We start from the raw sequence: 25,082 nt of genomic DNA, 5'->3' as shown, positions 1-25,082 counted from the left end.
AAGTCATGTGCTCCGGTTCTTGAATACACTGTAGCAAGCACATCGAAGATTTGTAATATGCTGAAAAGTGGTCATACTAAGTTGATATTTTTCGGACAATGGGCGCTGCCAACTTTGACTTTGTTTATTTGCGTCTTATAGTGAATGGCATTCTGGGATAAGGGAGTTTTTAGCTTGTTAAACATAAACAAACATGGCTGCCATCATAAAGAATTTAGCTGCTGTTAGCTTAGCTGAAATGTATCTCTTTTCTAAACAATATTACATTTCTCTCATGTGCTTACTAGAGATGTGGTACATTGTAAACAAGTCTAGCTGTTAGGTCGCTAACTTTATTATTTGCCTGTTATTTAGACTGGTTTATAGAGTTTGGCTGTGGATGTGTTCCGTGATGCTTGGATGAGGAAGTTCACATTTATCTTTTACAATAAAAGGTGAAATTGAAGAAAAATAGCACAAAATATTGTTTAGATGCTTTTAAGACAATAATGCTGTTTAAACGTATGTGTTGCATCATACATTCTGTTGCTCCTGTTCCGAACACATATTTGCGATAGTACGCTGCAGGGACCACTCAACAATGATCACAAATATGTAATGGTATGCGTCTGTCATGGAATTCTAGGAGTGGTGGGTGTAGAGTCAGGCGCAGAGAGCAATACTTCCAATAGATGTGTTTATTTCGCTTGGTCTAGCCAACAAACAGGCAATGACCATAAAACAGGTATGTCTCCAAAAACAAGGAAAATAACATACAACAAATTACGCAGGAGGAATACAACTTCACCACTGACAGTAAGAATAAGCCCGCAAAAAAGCAGACGGGCACTGGAAGTTTAAATAGACCCTTAATGAACCGAAATAAGCAACAGGTGAAAACAATCAAGACAAAACCAACAGAAAAGAAAAAGGGATCGGTGGCAGCTAGTAGGCCGGTGACGACGACCACCGAGCGCCGCCCGAACAGGGAGAGGAGCCACCTTCGGTGGAAGTCGTGACAGCGTCAAAGGGTTAATCTCATATTGATGTCATGGCTTACAAATTCACATCTGGTTACAAGATAGATGATTACTGTTCTACCCCCTAATATTGCCACAGGGATGGATGTTTGGTTTGGGAAGCATGCTGAGAGCAATGCTATGTTCAATGGGTTTCACACAGTGGTGTGAAGTACTTACAGTGGCAAGAAAAATGATGTGAACCCTTTGGAATAAAATGTCATCTGATCTTCATCTAAGTCACAACAATAGACAAACAGTGTGCTAAAACTAATAACACACAAATTATTGTATTTTTCTTGTCTATATTGAATAATACATAATTTAAACATTCACAGTGTAGGTTGGGAAAAGTGTGTGAACCCCTAGGCTAATGACTTCTCCAAAAGATAATTGGAGTCAGGAGTCAACTAACTTCGAGTCGAATCAATGAGAGAAGATTTTAGATTTTGGTTTGAGCTGCCCTGCCCCATAAAAAACACAAGCAAAATTTGGGTTTGCTATTCACAAGAAGCATTGCCTGATGTAAACCATGCCTCGAACAAAATAGATGATAGAAGACCTAAGATTAAGAATTGTTGACTTTCATAAAGCTGGAAAGGGTTACAAAAGTAAGTCAGCCTATAAATTGTCTATAAATGGAGAAATTTCAGCACTGTTGCTACTCTCCCTAGGAGTGGCCGTCCTGCAAAGATGACTGCAAGAGCACCGAGCAGAATGCACAATGAGGTTAAGAAGAATCCTAGAGTGTCAGCTAAAGACTTACAGAAATCTCTGTAAGATGCTAACATCTCTGTTGACAAGTCTACAATTCATAAAATACTAAACAAGAATGGTGTTCATGGGAGGAGAGCATGGAAGAAGCCACTGCTGTCCAACAAAAACATTGCTGCACGTCTGAAGTTCGCAAAAGAGCACCTGGATGTTCCACAGGGCAACTGGCAAAATATCCTATATTGGTTGAGGTTATTGCTGCTGTAACAGTATAACTTTACGTCCGTCCCCTCGCCCATACCCGGGCGCGAACCAGGGACCCTCTGCACACATCAACAACAGTCACCCACGAAGCATCGTTACCCATCGCTCCACAAAAGCCACGGCCCTTGCAGAGCAAGGGGAACCACTACTTCAAGGTCTCAAAGCGAATGACGTCACCGATTAAAACGCTATTAGCGCGCACCACCGCTAACTAGCTAGCCATTTCACATCGGTTACACTGCCAAAGGAGGGTCAACCTGTTATTAAATCCAAGGGTTCACATACTTTTTCCAACCTGCACTGTGAATGTTTACACAGTGTGTTCAATAAAGACATGAACAATTATCATTGTTTGTGTGTTATTAGTTTAAGCAGACTGTTTGTCTATTGTTGTGACTTAGATGAAGATCAGATACAATTTTCTGACCAATTTATGCAGAAATCCTGGTAATTCTAAAGGGTTCACATACTTTGTCTTCCCACTGTAAGTAAACATACTTTAAAGCTCTACTTAAGTTGTTTTGGTGGGGTATCTGTACTTTACTATTTATATTTTTGACAACTTTTACTTCACTACATTCCTAAAGAAAATATTGTACTTTTTACTCCATACATTTTCCCTGACAACCCAAAGTACTCGTTACATTTTGAATCATTAGCAGGACAGGAAAATTGTGAAATTCACACACTTATCCACAGAACACGTGGTTATCCCTACTGCCTATGGTCTGGTGGACTCACTAAACACAAATGCATTGTTTGTAAATAATGTCTGAGTGTTGGAGTGTGCCCCTGGCTAGCCGTAATTTTTTTAAACAAGAAAATGACTACAGAACGAAGCCAACCTCAGCGTGAGCTTTGGTTGCGAATGGTATGAACTTTGAACTCTTATTCACTACAGAACTGATACCTCCTAGCCGTTGACTTAGCAACAGCAGCTGCAAACGTGGGCTAGGAAAGAACAGACAGAGTATCCCGTCTACCACACAACGACGTTACTACAACGCATCCAATTTATCAGCAGAGACATTCTTCAAAGGACAAAGGCCTTCCATCTACCACCAACCTACCGAAGCGCAGCTCAGAGTAAATATTTATTGCATTTTCCTTTTCCAAATGGGCGGTAATTTAGAATGCATAAGATTCTGTATTTACGATAGAGACATCGCTTCTCCCTTTGTTCTTCAGTCTTCCCGCTCTTTCACTCAAACCCAGCCCCCTTTTCTTTGTGTAACCAGCTGTCATATCTGTTCCGTCCGCTAGGGACGTTTTCCTTTATGATATAATTTGTAATCAACGTATGATTAATTCTGTGTATATGTAATTCTGTGTGATTAGTTAGGTATTTAGTTAATAAATAATTAAACCCAATTTTCTATTGCTGATTCAACTTGTTAGCCAGGGTTTGTGAAGATAACCAAGAATTTACAACTTTCAGATGAGACTGAAATAAGGTGACGATTAATATTGACTGCTATTGATGTAAAATATTACTAGGTCTTTAAGAGTTTATTCAGAAGTGAACTGCTCTATAAATATTATTTTGTGGTGCCCCAACTTTCTAGTTAATTACATTTACATGATTAGCTCAATCAGGTAATATTAATTACAGAGAAAGGATTTTATAGAATAGCATGTCATATCACTTAATCCGGCATAGCCAAAGACACGACACACTTCATGAATGGAACTCCAAAGATGTGCAGGTGAGGGTCAACAGGTATCAGAGGGAGCAGAGAGCCTCAATGAGACAAGGCAGCTTTTCACAGCTGAAGAGTCATTCCACTGCTCTGCATGACAGCAATCTCTACTGCAGTCCACACTGCCTTCTCCCACCTGGACAAGAGGACCACCTATGTCAGAATGCTGTTAATTGAAAACAGCTCAGAGTTCAACACCATAGTGCCCTCCAAGCTCATCTCTAAGCTAAGGACCCTGGGACTGAACACCTCCCTCTGCAACTGGATCCTGGACCAGTGGGTAAGGGTAGGCAACAACACATCCGCCACACTGACCATCAACACGGGGGCCCATCGGGTGCGTGCTTAGTCCCCTCTTGTACTCCCTGTTCACCCACGACTGTGTGGTAGTGCACAACTCCAATATCATCATTACGTTTACTGATGACACAATGGTGGTATGCCTGATCACCGATGCCGATGAGACGGCCAACAGGGAGGAGGTCAGAGACCTGGCAGTGCGGTGCTAGGGCAACAACCTCTTCCTCAACGTCAACAAGACAAAGGAGCTGGTTGTGGACTACAAGAAACGGAGGACCGAGCTCGCCCCCTTCCACATCGACAGGGCTCTTGTAGAGCAGGTCGAGAGCTTCAAGTTCCTCGGTGTCCACATCACTAAGGAACTGTCATGGTCCACACACATCTACAGTTGTGAAAAGGACACAACACCTCTTCCCCCTCAGGAGGCTGAAAAGATTTGGCACGGGTCCTCAGAGCCTCAAAAAGTTATACTCAAAATCATTACAAAAGCTGCGTACTGGAAACCTGTGACTATTAATGAAGCCAATCAGAGCTTTCAGAATGACCTTCCGTCCTATCAGTGTGCCTGTCTTCAATGGGAGGAGACCAGGCATTTCTAATTAACACTGCTGGTATGAATCACCAACGTCAGTTTCTTTTATATTTCTTTCCCTTTATTTAACAAGGAAATGCCAGTAAAGTGTTGGTCGGAGCTATGATACTACAGGATTGAGAGGGTCTTGTCTAGATTCAATTGATTTTGATATCAGGCAATAAGGAAAATCATGAACATGATAATAATTCATTATTTATCGTTAAAAACAACAATGTTAAGATGTATTAAAGTGAGTTTTCTGGAAATGCACTTGATACGAACAACAGGAACCATTAACAAATACTATCTTCCATTAACAAATACTGTCTTCATTAACAAATACTATCTTCATTAACAAATAGTGTTTTCATTAACAAATACTGTCTCCCATTAACAAATAATGTCTTCATTAACAAATACTGTCTTCATTAACAAATACTGTCTTCCATTGCAGAACATGGAGAAGGTTCTGATCCGTCCCACCGCGTTCAAACCGGTGGTCCCGAAGAACCGCCACTCAGTGCAGTACCTCTCCCCGAGACCAGGGGCAACCTCTCTGAGAGCCAAGGCAGCCTCAACCTCCTCATGCCCCTGTCTATCAACGGGAATAACGGAAATACAGTGGTCAATAACGTGAATACCGTGTTCAATAACGTGGTCAATGGCACGGGGAGCTACGGGAACGTTGTACCTCTGGTCGGCTCGTCCTCTTCCTCAGATAGCAAGAGGAACTCATACAGCGGAGGACGCAACGCTCGCAGCAGCCATTCCTGCTCCATGTCAGACTCTGGCCGTAACTCCCTGTCCAGCCTGCCCACCCACAGCAGCCTGGCCAATAGCGAGGCCTCCGGGTCGGGTTCAGGGTCTGTGGGGTCCGGGGTGGGCCCGGAGCCTGGGAGAACCACCACCACAAACGGAGGGTCGGGGATCAACGGAGGTCACGCCCACTCTACCTCCCACGGTCACTCAAACTCGGACAGCGGGCGGTCGTCGTCCAGTAAGAGCACAGGGTCGCTGAGTGGGCGAGGCCAGCCCCTGTCGGACAGCGGGTCGTGTGGGCGCTCGCCCCCGACCCTGGAGGGTTACGAGGGGGTGGTTAGGGAGCTGCAGGAGAAGTTGAGGGAGAGAGACCTGGAGCTGCAGCAACTCAGAAAGAACCTGGACGAGAACGAGGCCGCCATCTGTCAGGTGAGAGGGGATTTAAGCAGGCCTAAAGTGTTTCCTCGAGGAGCAATATGATTAAAATGTTTGTTTCTGTCATTTCTGCTGGTTCTATTACTAAGCTCAATTATTCCATATATACTGAACGAAAATATAAATGAAACATGCTACAATTTCAATGATACAGTTGATATTTAAATAAATAAATTACGCCCTAATCTATGGATTTCACATGACTGGGCAGGGGCGCAGCCAGGGATTGGCCTGGGAAGGCCTAGGCCCACCCACTTGGGAGCCAGGCCCAGCCAATCAGAATTAGTTTTTCCCACAAAAGGGCTTTATTACAGACAGAAATACTCCTCAGTTTCATTAGCTGTCTGGGTAGCTGGTTTCAGACGATCCCGCAGGTGAAGAAGCCGTATGTGGAGGTCCTGGGCTGGCGTGGTTAAACATGGTCTGCGGTTGTGAGGCCTGTTGGCCGTACTGCCAAATTCACTAAAACGATGTGGGAGGTGGCTTATGTACATTAGATTGTCTGGCAATGGCTCTGGTGGACATTCCTGCAGTCAGCATGCCAATTGCACGCTCCCTCAAAACTTGAGACATCTGTGGCATTGTGTTGTGTGACAAAACTGCATATTTTTGAGTGTTTTTTTATTGTCCCCAGCACAAGGAGCACCTGTGTAATGATCATGTTATTTAATCAGCTTCTTGATATGCCACACCTGTCAGGTGGATGGATTAACTTGGCAAAGGAGAAATGCTCACTAACAGGGATGTAAACAAATGTGTGCACATAATTTGTGAAAGAATAAGCTTTTTGTGCGTATGGAAAATGTCTGGGATCTTTTATTTCAGCTCATGAAACATGGCAACAACACATTACATGTTACATTTATATTTTTGTTCAGTGTATACTTTTGAGCCATACTAGTGCTGGTTCACAGTTTGACCTCTGGATGTGGTAACTGTATGTAACCTCTAAACTGTGACGTCTAACCCCTGACCTCCTGTCCTGTAGGTATACGAGGAGAAGCAGCTTCGCTGTGAGAGAGAGCTGGAAGAGCTGAGACAGAGCTGTTCCTCTAAGATGAAACAGGCTTCACAGAAGCCCCAGAGAGTACAACAGGCCTTACAGCTACAGGTAACAGACAGAGATACTTCAGTCAACTTAGTTTGAGAAGCAGGGCCCTTCTTTGTGTGACAGGTATTGTTGCAAGTTACATAAAAAGCTATTATTATTATTGTTTATTACTGTATGATATGTTACTTCTGTTTCGGTAGCGTCTCTTCATTTTCGGACTGTCAAAATGTCACCCTAACACCGTACCCAAACAGGCCGCGCACGTGCACCATTGTGCGCAAATTGATTTTGTTCCCCACACCAAACGCGATCCCGACACGCAGGTTGAAATATCAAAACAAACTCTGAACCAATTATATTAATTTGGGGACAGGTTGAAAAGCATTAAACATTTGTGGTAATTTAGCTAGCTAGCTTGCTGTTGCTAGCTAATTTGTCCTGGGATATAAACGTTGAGTTGCTATCTTACCTGAAATGCACAAGGTCCTCTACTCCGAAAATTAATCCACACATAAAACGGTCAACCGAATCGTTTCTAGTCATCCCTCCTCCTTCCAGGCTTTTTCTTCTTTGGACTTTATATGGCGATTGGCATCTAACTTCCATAGTTACCACGATGACCGACCGAACTCAGTTCATCTTTCAATCACCCACGTGGGCATAACCAATGAGGAGATGGCACGTGGGTATCTGCTTCTATAAACCAATGAGGAGATGGGAGAGGCAGGACTTGCACTCCATTCAGCGTCACAAATAGAACTGACTTCTATATTAGCGCTTGGCAACGCAGACGCTCAATGGTGCACGCGAGCAGTGTGGGTGCAATAATTGAATAACATGTATGTTACAATTTATTTTGCAATGCTCGCAAACGAGACGTGAGCGGCGTGGTCAGCATGTAACTGTCTGTGTCTTTATTTCAGGTGTTCCAACTGTAGCAAGAGAAGAAGAAGCTTCAGGAGGACTTCTCCTCTCTGCTGCAGAACAGGGAAGAGCTGGAGAGGAGGTGTGCCTCTATACAGAGAGAGCAGACCCAGCTGGGACCACGCCTAGAAGAGACCAAGTGGGAGGTGGGTGGGTCAGACGTTAGGGTTGATTCATGTACACCATTTCAAAGTAAGTGATCTCAATATTCACAAAATATTTATTCTCCCTCATTTCCTCCTTCCTTCCCTCCCCAGGTGTGTCAGAAATCAGGTGAGATCTCCTTTTGAAACAGCAACTGAAGGAGTGCCAGTCAGAGCTGAGCCAGAAGGGCGGGGAGCTGGTGGTCCTGAAGTCCCAGTTGAGAGAGGTCATGTCCGATCTCCAGAACAGCCAGGCTACGACCCAGGAGGCTGGGTCGGCCCTACGAACACGCTCCCTGGAGCTGGAGGTCTGCGAGAATGAGCTCCAGCGCAGGAAGAGCGAAGCCGAGCTGCTCCGCGAGAAAGTCGGACGCTTGGAGGAAGAGTTGGCCCGCCTCCGAGATGCCCTGGCCAATCAGGAAGGAGGTTATCTTCCTGGAGGCCAGGCACCAGCCACTAAGGGCCAATGTATGAGCCTGCCCCTCTCCCAGGGGCGTGGGGGTGTGGGGGGTGGAAGGGAGGGCCTCAGCCCCTCTGTGGGGTACCGAGAGGCGGAGGAGGGGAGGCTGGGTTGGGGAGGGGAGAGTGATGAGACCAAGGCTCAGAGGCAGAGTGCTGAAGCTGTGCTGGGACTCAGGCAACAGGTGAGCTCCAACAACAACGATGTTTATACTCTCTTTCAGTCTCATATGAACCCCCAACCCTCACACCATTGCACTAGTTTCTGTGGTTTCTCTATTGGTGTTCAGACAGTAAAACCTGTACTGTAATACATGTTAAAACCACACACTTGAAAAAACAATGACCGACCTTGTTTCAATAATTTTTTTACCATTTTCATTGCAGAATAGTGCTTGAATAATACTTATACTGCTCTGTTGTGTATTGTTTTAACATTGTGATAGAACAACTTCATATGGATTTTGAAATGATCAAATAACTTCCATTAATCAGTTAATCAACCAATCAATCCATGTGTTGTGTGTCAGGTGGAGAGGCTGAGGGCAGAGCTGATGTACGAGAGGAGGAGCAGTGAGGAGCAGCTGGGCGGATTTGAGGAGGAGAGGAGGGTCTGGCAGCAGGAAAAGGAAAAGGTGATCCGCTACCAGAAGCAGCTGCAGCAGAACTACATCCAGATGTACAGGAGGAACAGAGATCTGGAGAGAGTGATGAGAGAGCTCAGTCTAGAGCTGGAGAACAGAGATGTAGAGGACTACGACATCCACAGCGGCAGCAACGACATCCACTTCGAGGAGATCGCCGCTACTGAGATCTAGAGGGACCATACAAGGGTGTCCTCTCGCCCCAGTGAGATTTAGAGACCAGACAGGGGCGTAGTCTAACCCCAGTGAGATTTAGAGACCAGATAGGGGCGTTGTCTAACCCCAGTGATATTTAGAGACCAGACAGGGCGTAGTCTAACCCCAGTGAGATTTAGAGACCAGACAGGGCGTAGTCTAACCCCAGTGAGATTTAGAGACCAGATAGGGGCGTTGTCTAACCCCAGTGATATTTAGAGACCAGACAGGGCGTAGTCTAACCCCAGTGAGATTTAGAGACCAGACAGGGCGTTGTCTAACCCCAGTGAGATTTAGAGACCAGATAGGGGCGTAGTCTAACCCCAGTGATATTTAGAGACCAGACAGGGCGTTGTCTAACCCCAGTGATATTTAGAGACCAGACAGGGCGTAGTCTAACCCCAGTGAGATTTAGAGACCAGACAGGGCGTAGTCTAACCCCAGTGAGATTTAGAGACCAGACAGGGCGTAGTCTAACCCCAGTGAGATTTAGAGACCAGACAGGGGCGTAGTCTAACCCCAGTGAGATTTAGAGACCAGACAGGGCGTAGTCTAACCCCAGTGAGATTTAGAGACCAGACAGGGCGTAGTCTAACCCCAGTGAGATTTAGAGACCAGACGTAGTCTAACCCCAGTGAGATTTAGAGACCAGATAGGGGCGTAGTCTAACCCCAGTGTCCTCTCGCTCCCATGACAATTAGTACCAGCACCCTGATTTGATCTGATTTCCCCATCACTGCTACTGAGAGGTCTGCGTCCAAAATGGAACCCTATTCGCTATGTAGTGCACTTATTTTGGATAGAGAACAGGTTACCGTTTTAAATTTGCATCCAGACTACAGAGGGTGTACCTGGACTTACTCCCCTAACCACAGTACCAGCACTCTTTACTTCTCTACACTCTTGGGAAAGAATGTGCTATCTAGAACCTAAACGGGTTCTTTGTCTGTTCCCATAGGATAACCCTTTGAATAACTCGTTTTGGTTCCAGATAGAACCCTTTTGGTTCCAGGCAGAACCTCAAACCAAAAAGGGTTCCCCCATGGGGACAGCCGAAGTATACTTTTGGAACCCTTTTTTCTAAGTGTGTATGCTGTCATGGACATTAAGGGAGCATCTCTGTCTCAGGGTTGATTTACTCTACTAGACACTGGGATGCACCCTCCTCTAGGCCCTCACAGGAACAGCTGACTACCTGCAGTCAGAAAGGACTCCATCATTTCGTCATTCGGACTTGAAAGAAGTTTAGGGTGTATCTCAACAGTTTAAAGTGGCTTCCTTTCCAGATTGAGATTCACCCTCAGACCAACACATCCTCATTGCCTTCTCACATGGGTTTGATTTCCCAGCTATAGTACCAGCACTCTATGGGACGTATACTATGACTTTTGACTTGAGAAACAAGCAGGCATCACTCAAACCTTGCTCAAATCAGGGTATTGAAAGCAATGGGAGTCGCAGAAAAAGGGCACAGATCTCAGATCAAGTGAAATCATATCTGTATATAGCACACAGGGGTGACTATCTGACGACCAGCACATAATGATGACATCACAATAAAGATGACATCACCCCTCGACTGTGTTTACGTTTGTCCACAGGACTCAGAGCAAAAGTCCCACTTTTACAATGTGTTCTCATGTTACATATACACTATTCAATGGATCATCAACTGATCTAGACGTAGCAATTTTAAGCTACAGCCTGGTCTTTTCTGAGTTACAGAAACACTGGAGTATTTTAATGGAATGTATAAGGATTCTTGGCACATAGCAAGTGCAACCATTCAGTTATCAACACCGGCTAAGACACAAACTAGGCTACACCAAGAGAATACCTGGGATCATTTTGCACAAAAATTCATAATGCTCTTTTCAGTTCTGGACGTGACTGTTCTGTCTTTCTCATGTAGTTGACCTCTTTGTATGGACACAGAAGAGATAGAAGCATGTAGCAATAAGAGAGAGTGCAGCTTGGGAGATCTCGCTCTCATATCAAAGGAAGAAACAAATCTCTCTCTCTTTCCTGTTAACTAGCACAGATTTTCATATCAAAGGAAAAAACAAACATTTATTGGTTAAAACTAAAGCTGCCCGTCAAAGATATTGATGCTGCATCGGCTGCTGGGACTGTTATGGAGCCTTCTTGGATCCGTGAGGTCAGGGGTCGTGGATCAGGAAGCCTTTGGTGGCACTTTCCCTGATGGTATCACAGTGAAAGCAACAAAACATCAATGCCAAACTGTACTGTAGGCCTCCCTCCCTTGTCCTCTCTCACTGTCACACACTCTGGACTGTGAATACTCTTCCGAGTATTACTAGATCCCCCCTCTCCCCCCCTCACTCAAAAAAGCCAAATAACACTTCCTAGTCTTCCTATCCCTGACTGTGAGACTCCCTCACTGACATGTAGATAATGTGGGTGGCATGATTGCATGTCTTTCCCTGTCTGTCAGAGTCGGTCCAGATAATGTAGGGGTTTGTGCTGGACATTGCATGATAGAGTAGCCTAAGGCATGACACCCCGGTCATTATGGAACTGTTACACTGGTTATGTTATTGCCTTGGGAGCTCCAAGGGGGATGGGACTGAAATCTCTGGTCAACATATTGGCAGCCACTGGGAACCATAGAAATAAACTTACTATAATGTAATTCTATGTCTATGCTGGGAACCATGAATTAATAAGGTGGTCTTCAGTTGTGCTTTCTCATAAGAATGGATTCAACTAGAGGTGTGATCTTTTGTATTACAGAGTAAAACAAAGTATATAAAAAAAGATTCTTAACAGATAAATAAAAATCAATATGATCTATGATGATGATGTGTATATTTTTTATATAGCGCCTGAAGATATTTTGTGGTAACACCGGTACCATTGTGGGTTTAATATACAAAGTATAATAAAGATTTTTATATATCTTTGCAGGACCACACATATCCCAATGAGATGATCAATAAGAATTGGAAAATGTCTAGAAAGAGTGGAGTGATCTATTGCATGCATTAAAAATCATTTTTTACATCATATTTTACAAACTCAATCATTTTTTGTTGACCAAGCTGCATTTTGATTCAACTTACTGTAATATAAACGCAACATGCAACAATTTCAAAGATTTTACTGAGTTACCGTTCATAAGGAAATCAGTCAATTGAAATAAATTCATTAGGCCATAATCTATGGATTTCACATGACTGGGCACAGGTGCAGCCATGGGTGGGCCTTGGAGGGCATAGGCCCACCCACTGAGGAGCCAGACCCAGACAATATTTTCCCCACAAAAGAGCTTTATTAATTACATAAATACCCCCCAGACAATCTCACAGGTGAAGAAGCCAGATGTGGAGGTCCTGGGCTGGCGTGGTTACACATGGTCTGCGGTTCTGAGACCGGTTGGACGTACTGCAAAATTCTCCAAAACAACGTGGGAGGTGGATTATGGTAGACAAATGAACATTTAATTATCTGGCAACAGCTCTGGTGGACATTCCTGCAGTCAGCTGCCAATTGCACGCTCCCTCAAAACCTGACACATCTGTGGCATTGTGTTGTGTGACAAAACTGCACATTTTAAAGTGGCCTTTTATTGTCCCCAGCACAAGGTGCACCTGTGTAATAATCCTGTTTAATCAGCTTCTTTTTATGCCATACCTGTAAAGTGGTTGGATTATTTTAGCAAAGGAGAAATGCTCACTAACAGGGATGTAAACAAATTTGAGAGAAATAAGCTTTTTGTGCATATGGAAAATGTGTGATTTTTTGGGGGGGACCAACACTTTACATGTTCCATTTATATTTTTGTTCAGTGTATATACAAAAATTTGGGAAATATCCAGCTTTTAGCCAAGGTTTACATTGGTCAGCACGTTAATGGTCATCATTGTTCAATGAGATTGATCTTTCATTTGGCTGTCATCATCATCATTCATGTCACATATCTTCATAATTTGTTGTGTTTGGCATCTTCAGACTACATGTGTTAACACAAAGCATTTAATCCAAATAATATTTCATGTGTGTTCATCACATAGAAACAGATACCTCCATCATATCCTCTGTAGCATGATTTTAACACAAGTGGAATAAGTAGCACAGGTGTAGTGAACCCTTTTCACATCTCTCACTGTTTTTCAGTATCCCATAATAACCATTTGCTGTGTAAATGTCTAACAACGAACGACATTCTAGTCCTTTACGCAGACAAAATATATATTTCAAATGTAGCCACTGCGTCTAGACCAAAGCAACGCGTTTGTTTATTAGTCTTGTTTGTTTTCTTCCTTAGAGTGCATAAATATACAATTATATATTTGTGTATTTAGTGTTTTGTTTATTAATCTGTGGTGTTTGTAGTCATTCATGTTTATTTTCATGCTGTAAATTTCTTCGACAAAATGACTTTTTATTAAAAGATACACAATGTCCCCATGGTTGTTGGAATTCCCTGTGGTGCATTGGTACACATACATATACATATATATATATATATGTGTGTGTGTGTGTGTGTGTGTGTGTGTATATATACAGTGGGGCAAAAAGTATTTAGTCAGCCACCAATTGTGCAAGTTCTCCCACTTAAAAAGATGAGAGAGGCCTGTAATTTTCATCATAGGTACACTTCAACTATGACAGACATAATGAGAAAAAAAATCCAGAAAATCACATTGTAGGATTTTTAAGGAATTTATTTGCAAATTATGGTGGAAAATAAGTATTTGGTCAATAACAAAAGTTTATCTCAATACTTTGTTATATACCCTTTTTTGGCAATGACAGAGGTCAAACGTTTTCTGTAAGTCTTCACAAGGTTTTCACACACTGTTGCTGGTATTTTGGCCCATAATTCAATGCAGATCTCCTCTAGAGCAGTGATGTTTTGGGGCTGTTGCTGGGCAACATGGACTTTCAACTCCCTCCAAAGATTTTCTATGGGGTTGAGATCTGGAGACTGGCTAGGCCACTCCAGGACCTTGAAATGCTTCTTACGAAGCCACTCCTTCGTTGCCCGGGCGGTGTGTTTGGGATCATTGTCATGCTGAAAGACCCAGCCACGTTTCATCTTCAATGCCCTTGCTGATGGAAGGAGGTTTTCACTCAAAATCTCACGATACATGGCCCCATTCATTCTTTCCTTTAAACGGATCAGTCGTCCTGGTCCCTTTGCAGAAAAACAGCCCCAAAGCATGATGTTTCCACCCCCATGCTTCACAGTAGGTATGGTGTTCTTTGGATGCAACTCAGCATTCTTTGTCCTCCAAACACGACGAGTTGAGTTTTTACCAAAAAGTTATATTTTGGTTTCATCTGACCATATGACATTCTCCCAATCTTCTTCTGGATCATCCAAATGCTCTCTAGCAAACTTCAGACGGGCCTGGACATGTACTGGCTTAAGCAGGGGGACACGTCTGGCACTGCAGGATTTGAGTCCCTGGCGGCGTAGTGTGTTACTGATGGTAGGCTTTGTTACTTTGGTCCCAGCTCTCTGCAGGTCATTCACCAGGTCCCCCCGTGTGGTTCTGGGATTTCTGCTCACCGTTCTTGTGATCATTTTGACCCCACGGGGTGAGATCTTGCGTGGAGCCCCAGATCGAGGGAGATTATCAGTGGTCTTGTATGTCTTCCATTTCCTAATAATTGCTCCCACAGTTGATTTCTTCAAACCAAGCTGCTTACCTTTTGCAGATTCAGTCTTCCCAGCCTGGTGCAGGTCTACAATTTTGTTTCTGGTGTCCTTTGACAGCTCTTTGGTCTTGGCCATAGTGGAGTTTGGAGTGTGACTGTTTGAGGTTGTGGACAGGTGTCTTTTATACTGATAACAAGTTCAAACAGGTGCCATTGTAACGGATGTGAAATGGCTAGCTAGTTAGCGGGTACGCGCTACTAGCATTTCAATCAGTTACGTCACTTGCTCTGAGACTTAAGTAGGGTTTCCCCTTGCTCTGCAAGGGCCGCGGCTTTTGTGGAGCGATGGGTAACGGCGCTTCGTGGGTGTCAGTTGTTGTTGTGTGCAGAGGGTCCCTGGTTCGCGCCCATGTTGGGGCGAGGGGACGGTTTAAAGTTGTACTGTTACATTGATGCTGTTGACCCGGATCACTGGTTGCTGCGGAAAAGGAGGAGGTTGAAAGGGGGGTGAGTGTAACGGATGTGAAATGGCTAGCTAGTTAGCGGGTACGCGCTACTAGCATTTCAATCAGTTACGTCACTTGCTCTGAGACTTAAGTAGGGTTTCCCCTTGCTCTGCAAGGGCTGCGGCTTTTGTGGAGCGATGGGTAACGACGCTTCGTGGGTGTCAGTTGTTGATGTGTGCAGAAGGTCCCTGGTTCGCGCCTGTGTCGGGGCGAGGGGACGGTTTAAAGTTATACTGTTACACCATTAATACAGGTAACGAGTGGAGGACAGAGGAGCCTCTTAAAGAAGAAGTTACAGGTCTGTGAGAGCCAGAAATCTTGCTTGTTTGTAGGTGACCAAATACTTATTTTCCACCATAATTTGCAAATAAATTCATTAAAAATCCTACAATGTGATTTTCTGGAAAAAAAATTCTCATTTTGTCTGTCATAGTTGAAGTGTACCTATGATGAAAATTACAGGCCTCTCTCATCTTTTTAATTGGGAGAACTTGCACAATTGGTGGCTGACTAAATACTTTTTGCCCCACTGTATATATATATATATATGTTGCAACTGGCTGAAGTGAAGAAGGCTTTTCGGGGCGAATCCTAACACATTTTCACTCTCTGCCATTGATATTAATGCAGGACTAGAGCTGGGATTTATATAAAAGGCGAGATGGAGCACTGTGCAGTGCACAATGCGCCTTTGGACGAATCCCGGCCTTAGTAAAAATGTGACTTAAGTGGAAGTTAGGATTCACATTTATCAGTTGATAACTGAACTACTTCCATTAACGACAGAACACGATCCAGAGACACAGGAAGACTGTGTAAAGTGTAAATAAAATGAACATTTACTGTGATCAATTTGTATGATGATCAAAAGGCATTATAGATGCACCTGATTACATGCTAGTTACGTGCGTATTATGCATCAACTAAATGTATATAACAGAAGCTTATTTGACCATACTGCCTTTGAACATTATACAGCAGCATTTGTCACCAGCCAGACACTCCAGCAAGTCATATGTAAGCATCTCTCAGGCCCTTTGTCTCATAAATGTAAAAGGCACTATGCGTAATGTACTACACTGGTGATTCTTTGGAGTTAGGAACCTAAACTTAGCCTTTGACCTGGAATCAGCCCTTCCCAGACCCATGCAGTCCCTCTTTTCCATGGATCTATCCCAGCCTTAGCCCCACTCCCTGCACCAGACCCACAGTCCCTCTCCCACCCTCTCAGCCCCTCTCTCCTAGCTTCTCTCTCACCCCAGCCCCTCTCCTACCTTCTCTCTACCCACAACTTCTCTCTCCCCAGTCCTAGCCCCTCTCTCCTACCTTCTCTCTACCCCCAACTTCTCTCACCCCAGCCCCTCTCCTACCTTCTCTCTCACCCCAGCCCCTCTCCTACCTTCTCTCTACCCCCAACTTCTCACCCCAGCCCCTCTCTTCTACCTTCTCTCACCCCAGCCCCTCTCCTACCTTCTCTCACCCCAGCCCCTCTCCTACCTTCTCTCTACCCCCAACTTCTCTCACCCCAGCCCCTCTCTCCTACCTTCTCTCTATCCAGCCCCTCTCTCACCCCAGTCCTAGTTTAAGCCATGCCACTGGTCCTCATATCCTGCATTTAACATTTAGGTTCTCCAACTCCTACACGTCTTCACAGGCTCAGTCCACAAGCCTGTCATCAAGCCTGATCCAGAAACATGGCTCTGTTGGCCAGAAACAGTTTTAAACAGGCCAGAAACACTACTTTAAACAGAGCTGAATTTTGTACCAATGTACTAGACATCTTTTAAACTACAACGATGACTTTTGACATAATACAGAGGCTTAATCTGGACTATAAATCTCATAACGCTGGATACAGTCATCGCTCTCTGGCAGGACCCCTATGGACTGAGATGCTCCCTGGAACGGTGCATGTGGTTACGTGTGCATGTTTTTTGTTCTCTGCTTTCACAAAATAAAGTTCCCGTCCATTGATGATCCATATACTAATATGGATAGCTAGCTGCTGACAATGCTAGATAACCTTTTATTCTATGGGGTGTTTTCTCCAAAAATGTAAGTTCATATAAGAAAAAGGATACATATAATCAAGTCCATCTTTGATAAATAGTATTTATCACATTATTGTTATACACAAAGCAAGCACAGTAGTCCCACATGTTGACTGCAGTTACAACAAAATGTAAAAACATTTTAATTTTGGCAGTATTTCCTGTTTGCTATGGAAACAACCATTATCCTTTTTGCCCTAGAGGAGAAGCAAGCTTATTGGTCAGTGTCGAGGTACCCATGCTGCTCTCCTCTGAGAATAGACCATTCCCTTCCATTGCAGCCTAGCTGGAGCGAGCCATCTCCTCCTCTTTAAGTCGACATGTGTTCTGGTTTGAACACCATTTCAGATCTTTTCCAGTGGATGGGTGAACTGCACCTCAGAGCATCCTTGTAGACAGGCCAGTAGTACTGGGCTCCCGAGTGGCGCAGCGGTCTAAGGCACTACATCTCAGTGCAAGAGCCGTCACTACAGTCTCTGGTTCGAATCCAGAATGCATCAGATATGTTTGTGATTGGGAGTCCCATAGGACGGCGCACAATTCGGGTTTGGCCGGTGTAGGCCGTCATTGTAACTGACTTGCCTAGTTAAATAAAGGTTCAATAAAAATACTGTGTGTAGTACTTGTGTAAGCCTGACAGTGGATTCCTCTGATGCAAGTCAGCTGTTCCCTTGAAAATCTTGACGAACACCACTGGGTCATTGGCCTTGTTGCTGAACACTGCATGCGGATGGGTCACACGCTGCAGAGACTCACCGTCCACTGAAACCAGCTCATACCTCGCCTGGAGACACACACAAAGACAGGTTAGAGGTACAGACGCCAACACATGCTTACTGTGCAGTGACCTGGGCTCCCACTCAGCATCTACTGCTCTCCTTCATCCCAGTACATTCATTACCATATTCTCTCGCTCGCTCACACATACAGGCTCAAGGTTAACCCTCATCGGAAGGTTATGTTGAAAACACACACACACACACACACACACACACAATGCATTGTTTAATGCAGGAAGAGTTCTAGAACCCTGAGGAGAGGAACTTCCTGTGATGTCATCAGGGCTCGCTGAGGATGCACCTGGCTGACAACCCCAATGAAGGGTCACACACAATCACAAGGCCAGAGGTATGTGACATTACAAGGTCTGTTCTCGATTTCCCCCAAACCAGGGCCCTGTTGGAACTCTGAAAATACATCTCCCCTCATGAAACTAATGTTTGATAGCGTTGGTTAACCCAAAACATTGCTGCCTTCCCTTCCGTGGCACCAGCACCAAAATACTTCAATCCATTTATCTATAAAGCAAAGTAATTTTGAATATTAGACAATCTCATTCATCCTCTTAGGTAAACATTTACTTATCTTTTTGGGCCTTTCTCTCTCGCCCTGTCCCTGTCTAGCCAATAGGCATCATCCACATGTAAGTGTGTTTAACATTAGTTAGATGGGCATTGCTCCTAGTAGGTAGTGGATCACTGTCCAGACTCCAGGTCATATGTCTGGAGACAGCAACACCAGAACTCTAGGACAGGGTAAATCGTATAATCCTGGTGCTGTTGACTACACAGTGACCTTACTCAGCTAACAGCACAGATGAAAATGACACACACACACACACACACACACACACACACAGAGACACAGAAAGAGACACACACACACACCTGGTGGCTAGCTAAAAGATAGGGTGTTTTCAGACAGGAACAGGGGGACAGGAAAGCCTGCTGTAGTTGTCTACTTGGTCTCTGTGTGGGAGACAGCCAGCAGACACACCAGATAAGGACCGGCTATTAGACTACGCTAGCGAGGTGTGAGGCTGAGTTAAGAAACAGGAGATAGGGAGGGAGGGGGGGGGGGTGTCAGAGTAGAGCAAACCAACCATGTCTCTGTTTCCCTCTCTCTCCCAACCATTTCTCTCCCTCCTTGTCCTTCCCCTCCTTCTCAAAGGTCTCTGTCGCATGCGTATGTATGTGTGTGTGAAAGGGGGATTCTAAGGGGAAGTTCTTAGAAACTGAAAGGCTTAGCCGACACCAGATCCCCAGAGTGTATGACACTAATCGGACCTGGGAAGTGCTGTCACCAGGTTCACGGCAGCAACACACACACACACACACACAAACACACACGATATTGCTGCACTGTTGGAGCTAGAAACATAAGCATTTTGCTGCACCTGCGATAACATCTGCAAAACTCTACTGTACGTGACCAATAAATGAAGCTGTGACCTAGTATCTCTCAGGTTACAGAGCTGTGACCTAGTATCTCTCAGGTTACAGAGCTGTGACCTAGTATCTCTCAGGTTACAGAGCTGTGACCTAGTATCTCTCAGGTTACAGAGCTACAGTATGTCTCTCAGACATCACCCCCCTTTCACCTCACTGTAACCTCTGACCTGATCCCCCTGCTTCATTCAGGATCTTTCTTTCTGGTAATACACTCTGGCTAAGACATTATAGGGTGTCCAATCAAAAACATTTTGACCAATGTGTAAAATAATATGTTAATTGTGTCGACACTCCTCTAAGAAACCCCATGGTCTCCATCATAATCCGTTGAAAAGTTATTGGAGTTTTTACCCTTGTAGGATGGTCAAAATTAGAGTGACTAAATCAATGGAGGCCAGAGAACAGTGGTCATAAATCAGGAGAATAGCATTGTGTCAGCCAGGCTGGATGCTGTGAGAGAATTAAGGCCAACTCATTTTTCTTCTCAAATCCGGAGGACATAAAACAATATAGAGGTAAGATCGATATCAATGTTGAGACATGACATTTTGTATTTTCATATTTAATTCTATGCTTTTAATTTTAATATGAACAAAAACAGGCGTATCTCTGTGAAATGTCAACGGAGCACTGAGCGTACCTACCACAAGCTTTTTGTTTTCAAAGCCTTTTACATTTAATTCAGCTCGTGTCATGCTAATTTAGCTATTTGCGACCCACGGAAACAACTTGGAAGACGTGAAATTCGATGAGGCTGCACCACTCTGTCAACAGAGCTCAGTGCTTATTATCAGATGTACTAGGTTATGAAATATGACTTCTAGGATATAATATTAATGATGTCAGAGAACGACCCCACTGAGCGACTCAGAACATGAAGAATCATATTTGTCTTGGTCAAATGTATTTTATAACATAAGAAAGTGAAAAGTCCTCACCAAAGCGTGTTTTCACCCACTCTGGTTAGAGTGGGTGAGTGGAGTGGACACCCTACATATCATTCAGGAGACGCACACTCACACACTCAGCTATTGTACACTATTCTCCTCACAGAGCTGTGAGCAAGGTGACTTCCGCATGTGACTTCCCTGTGCAGGCCAGAACTTGACTGGCCTGCACAGAGCCCTGACCTCAACCCCATGAACACCTTTGGGATGAATTGGAACGCCGACTGCGAGCATTAGTGCCCAAACTCACGAATGCTCGTGGCTGAATGGAAGCAAGTTATTGAACAATCCCGAGCGGCACAGCGGTCTAAGGCACTACATATAAGTGCCTGAGGCGTCACAACAGACCCTGGTTCGATTCCAGGCTGTATCACAACCGGCCGTGATTGGGAGCCCCATAGGGCGGCGCACAATTGGCCCAGCGTCGTCTGGGTTAGGGTTTGGCCAGGGTAGGCCGTCATTGTAAATATGACTTGCCTAGTTAAATAAAAGGTAAAAAATATTTAAATAAAGTACCCGCAGCAGTGTTCCAACACCAAGTGGAAATTCTTCCCAGAAGAGTAGAGGCTGCTATAGCAGCAATAGGGGGAACCAACGCCATATGCCCATGATTTTGGAATGAGATGTTTGACGAGCTGGTGTCCACATACTTTTGGTCATGTAGAGTATACGCAAACTGTTCTGGATGGGAAGCATGCGGGTGTCTTAAAATAGTTTCCTCTCTCCACCACTTCGCTCTCATTCTACCACTCATAAGACTGTCAGTCAGACAAAAGCCTGACACACCAACACAGGCACACACACTAGCAAAGCCTTTTCATTCAGGTATTGTAGACTCAGAGTTCTGAGCCCAGGCCAAACTTGACTGTTGTTTACAAACGTCACAGACCAATACATATCGCTAAACACATCACCTTGTATTATATGGCTCAGCTTGGATTAAAGCATGAGCTGCCGGAATATTACAGTGATCTCCTAAAGAAGCTTACCATCAGAGCGTCACTGGTAGAGGCAGCTCCTCCTGGAAACATCATCTCATTCTCCATCCCACCTGAGATACTGATACCTGTAGAGACACGGAATATCTCCACAGAGTGCCAGTGTAGGTGTAGGCTTTTGCCAATCAACTAAAAATCATAGTCTTTAGTACAAGACTAAGTTGAATCAGTTGTGTTACTGCTTTGGCAAGATTGAAATCCTGCATCTACAGGGGAAGATGACCAACTGTTGCTGTAGACTAAAGAGACACAGTAAATAGCCTTACTAAGGGTATTTTTCAGACTGGGCCATTAATAACAATAAGCAGGTGATGCACTGACCTCTACTGGTGGGGCCGGGTACTAGGCTACTGATTAGTGGGCGGCTGACTGATGGGCATACTCACCCAGAGACTGTTTCGTCTTAAAGATGGTCAACGTGGCGATCTCATGTCCTGAACTAGTACAGGTGGTATGTTTCCATGGTGGCCATTCTGCAACTGTCCTGGCGAATATCTGTTCACTTGTTTCCCCTTCCCTGTCTGTCCCAGTCCCCCCTCTCCCTCCCTGTCGAGAGGGTTCAGTCCTGCGGAGGGGGCTCAGGGGGAGGGGTTGAGTGTTCCTACCTCCCCTCTCAGCACTGCACTCCCATTGGTTCATTTTGCCCCTCCCGCTGTGTCCATTCCTCACAGGCGACCACCCCCGCTCTGGAGTGGTATCTTCCGACAGCAATGAGGTCTAATCATAGAGCCGGGGCGTACCATTCTCACTACGTGGGGAGTAGATCGGTTGGCGTTGGCGTAGGGTGGTGTGTGGGGACTTGGCGAGGAGCCATTTGAGCGGTGAGGGGGATCATGAGCGGAAGGTGTGGTGTTTGTTGCAGGAGACCTAAGAGAGGCCAGACAGACGGTCTATCTTAAAGTCCTGGGCTGGCTGAAGCTGGAAACCACCATGGTAGTCTGGAGAGAAGATATACATGACATCATACATATTAGCAGACACACGCAAAGACAGACACAGACTCAGTCCTTTAACCCCAGTAGACCAACAGTATTGTACTATAGTTTTACACCCTCCCAGCCCTGGTCAACCCTCTGTGTTTGACAGTGACATTGCGTGGGAGTTCTCTTGTGTCAGTCAACACAAAATGGAGTCCATTCACCCCAGGAACCATCAGCAAGTCTCTATCGGAAGCCATCACACCCACCTACTCAGTAACATGAGTAATAGTAGGCAATTAAGGTCACAGTTATAAAAACTTAGAACACTGAAGACACCATTCTACTGACTCTGAAAAACACCAAAAGAAGAACTACCTGTACACAGCCAATCTGTAAATAGCACACCCGACTACCTCATCTCCATGTTATTACTTACCCTCTTGCACCCCAGTATCTCTACTTGCACATCATCATCTGCACATCTATCACTCCAGTATTAACGCTAAATTGTAAATATTTTCGCCTGTAGGGCCTATTTATTGCCTACCTCCCTACTCTTCTACATTTGCACACACTGTACATAGATTTTTCAATTTCTTTTATTTTGTGTTATTGACTGTACTTTTGTCTATGTTTAACTCTCGCACTGCTTTGCTTTATCTTCGCCAGGTCGCAGTGGTAAATGAGAACTTGTTCTCAACTGGCCTACCTGGTTAAATTAAGATGAAATAAAAATTTAAAAAAGTTTTTTTTTTTTTTTTTTTTTTTAAAGCTGCCAGTTGATTCTCTGACTATAACACCCCTTCAGGGCTTTGAGGTAGGCTACTCACTTCTGAAGAGTTCTGTCAAACTTGGCAGAAAGGACGGAAAGACCATTCTGCTTTTGGGGCGCATGCTCAGCCGGTTGACACAGAGACGCAGCACCTGGGAAGAAATGTGTATTCAGTTACCAGAACAGGGCAGGATCCAGCAAACACTACTAACCCTTACACTTAGATAGGAAAAGAATATGGCTCAAATGCTGAAAGACCATCAGAAGGCATGCTGGAGCTATTACCATATGGCCTTAACATATCAAATACTTTCTAATCCTAGGGGTTGGGGGATAGTGGTCGCTTCAAGGGAGGGCCCAAGTGATTACAAAATACATTCAAGAGTGGAAATTAAGAAATATACATTTACAACACTACATGATAACACAAGATGATAACTGAAATAGCAAAAGTCTTGAATAAGCTAATTAACAGTTAACATTTCATTAACAAAAATGCAGCATAAAGGCTACATACCCTTTGTTCCAAAGACACTCCAAAGTATGCCAGAAAGAAACTCCTTTTAGGCAGTCCACAAATGGGAGAAGTATGAAGACTTTCAAAAAAGTGTGTTAATCCTCCCAAGAAAAAAAAGGAAAAAAATAAAATAAATCAGCCTCCAAAAATGGCTGAAACTAACATCTGCTCAGAAAAATGTATATCACAAAAACATCCACGAACCTGTAAGCACTTGGATAAGTGTCTAAATGACAAAAAAAGTAGATATTTATTCATTAAAATATAAACAAAGACAATCCACTCATTTGTCTAAAAAAGGTGACAAAAAGTCCAACAAAGAAAATGCCAAGTAGACATTAAAAAAAAGTTGCTGTACATTCTTAGTGTTTCCATGGTGTTTCAAAACAATGCGGTAGCGATGTCTCAAGGATCCCGGATAGACCGGTTTGCAAGTTTTAAAGTTTGAATGGCAAGCAGTAGAAAAAGCTGCAATGTGCATCTCAGTCACACATTTACTTGCATACCTTGTAATGCCACAGGTGTCAGAGGAACACCTGAGAATGTCAATGAAAGTGTCCTTAAAAATAAAAATACTTTCACTTCATAGTTGACCTTAGAATAGAAAAGTATGGGTAACTGCAAAGCAAGTCTTGATGCAGTGTCTTTCTTAATCTCTCCTCAAATTTTTTTTTTTTATGAAATAGAAATAGCCCACTGATAAGTCACTCCAAAAATGGCTGAAAAACAAACTTGCAAAAAGAAAAAGATTATCCATAGGATTTTTTTACCAATGCCTAGGGCTACTCTTATTTAGAAAAAATATCCTTGTTCACCTTATTTACATCAAAAAAGATCAGGAGGTTCATCTACAGAGGCTTTGAAAGGTAGAAAAGTTAGGCTAGTCAATGAACATGTCGTTTAATGGGGAAGAAAAAATACGTCTAGAAATAAATCAGTCTTCACAGCAAGAACAAAAGTGAACCAACAGGAGGCCAAGGGAATCTGCAAAATCCACTATTTAAAGATTTAACCGTTAACACAAATCCCAAAAGTATGTGGACACCTCTGACTATATTCTTATAGAATTTTCACAAATGCCTTACTATACTTCATTCTCAAACATTCAATGAATTTATAAAAACGACCATATCTAAAAGTGATCACGTGTCTGAAAACGGTAAAAATATATATATATAATCTTCCTGGGATGTATATGAACAGATCTAAGATTACATATTGCTAAAACGCTGTCAGTTCCACTTTAAGATCAAAAATGTATTCTAGGCTATCATAGAGAAAAGATGCATATCCTTTAGCCTTTTTACATCCTATTATTAAATATTTACACCATTACCAGTAACTGAAATGTA

The 25,082-nt window shown here is 43.8% G+C and overlaps 1 protein-coding gene and 1 pseudogene across 1 annotated transcript; one reads left to right on the top strand and one right to left on the bottom strand.

Moving 5' to 3' along the window:
- Positions 1–4,936: 4,936 nt before the first annotated feature.
- LOC139562401 (leucine zipper putative tumor suppressor 2 homolog) lies at positions 4,937–9,775 on the top strand (annotated as a pseudogene).
- Positions 9,776–17,386: 7,611 nt separating this feature from the next.
- LOC139562625 (PDZ domain-containing protein 7-like) lies at positions 17,387–24,506 on the bottom strand. Its single transcript, XM_071380443.1, has 5 exons — positions 23,731–24,506; positions 23,272–23,365; positions 21,908–22,459; positions 21,513–21,589; positions 17,387–18,129 (listed from the first exon to the last, which is right to left on the bottom strand). The coding sequence occupies exons 3-5, from the start codon at positions 22,158–22,160 to the stop codon at positions 17,944–17,946; spliced, it is 516 nt and encodes a 171-aa protein (XP_071236544.1). The 5' UTR covers positions 22,161–22,459; positions 23,272–23,365; positions 23,731–24,506; the 3' UTR covers positions 17,387–17,943.
- Positions 24,507–25,082: the final 576 nt, after the last annotated feature.

The sequence above is a fragment of the Salvelinus alpinus genome, chromosome 32 (assembly GCF_045679555.1).
Source record: "Salvelinus alpinus chromosome 32, SLU_Salpinus.1, whole genome shotgun sequence".
Classification (NCBI taxonomy): Eukaryota; Metazoa; Chordata; class Actinopteri; order Salmoniformes; family Salmonidae; genus Salvelinus; species Salvelinus alpinus.
Note: the sequence above shows the minus strand (reverse complement) of the source record. Positions and strands in the feature narration are given on the sequence as shown.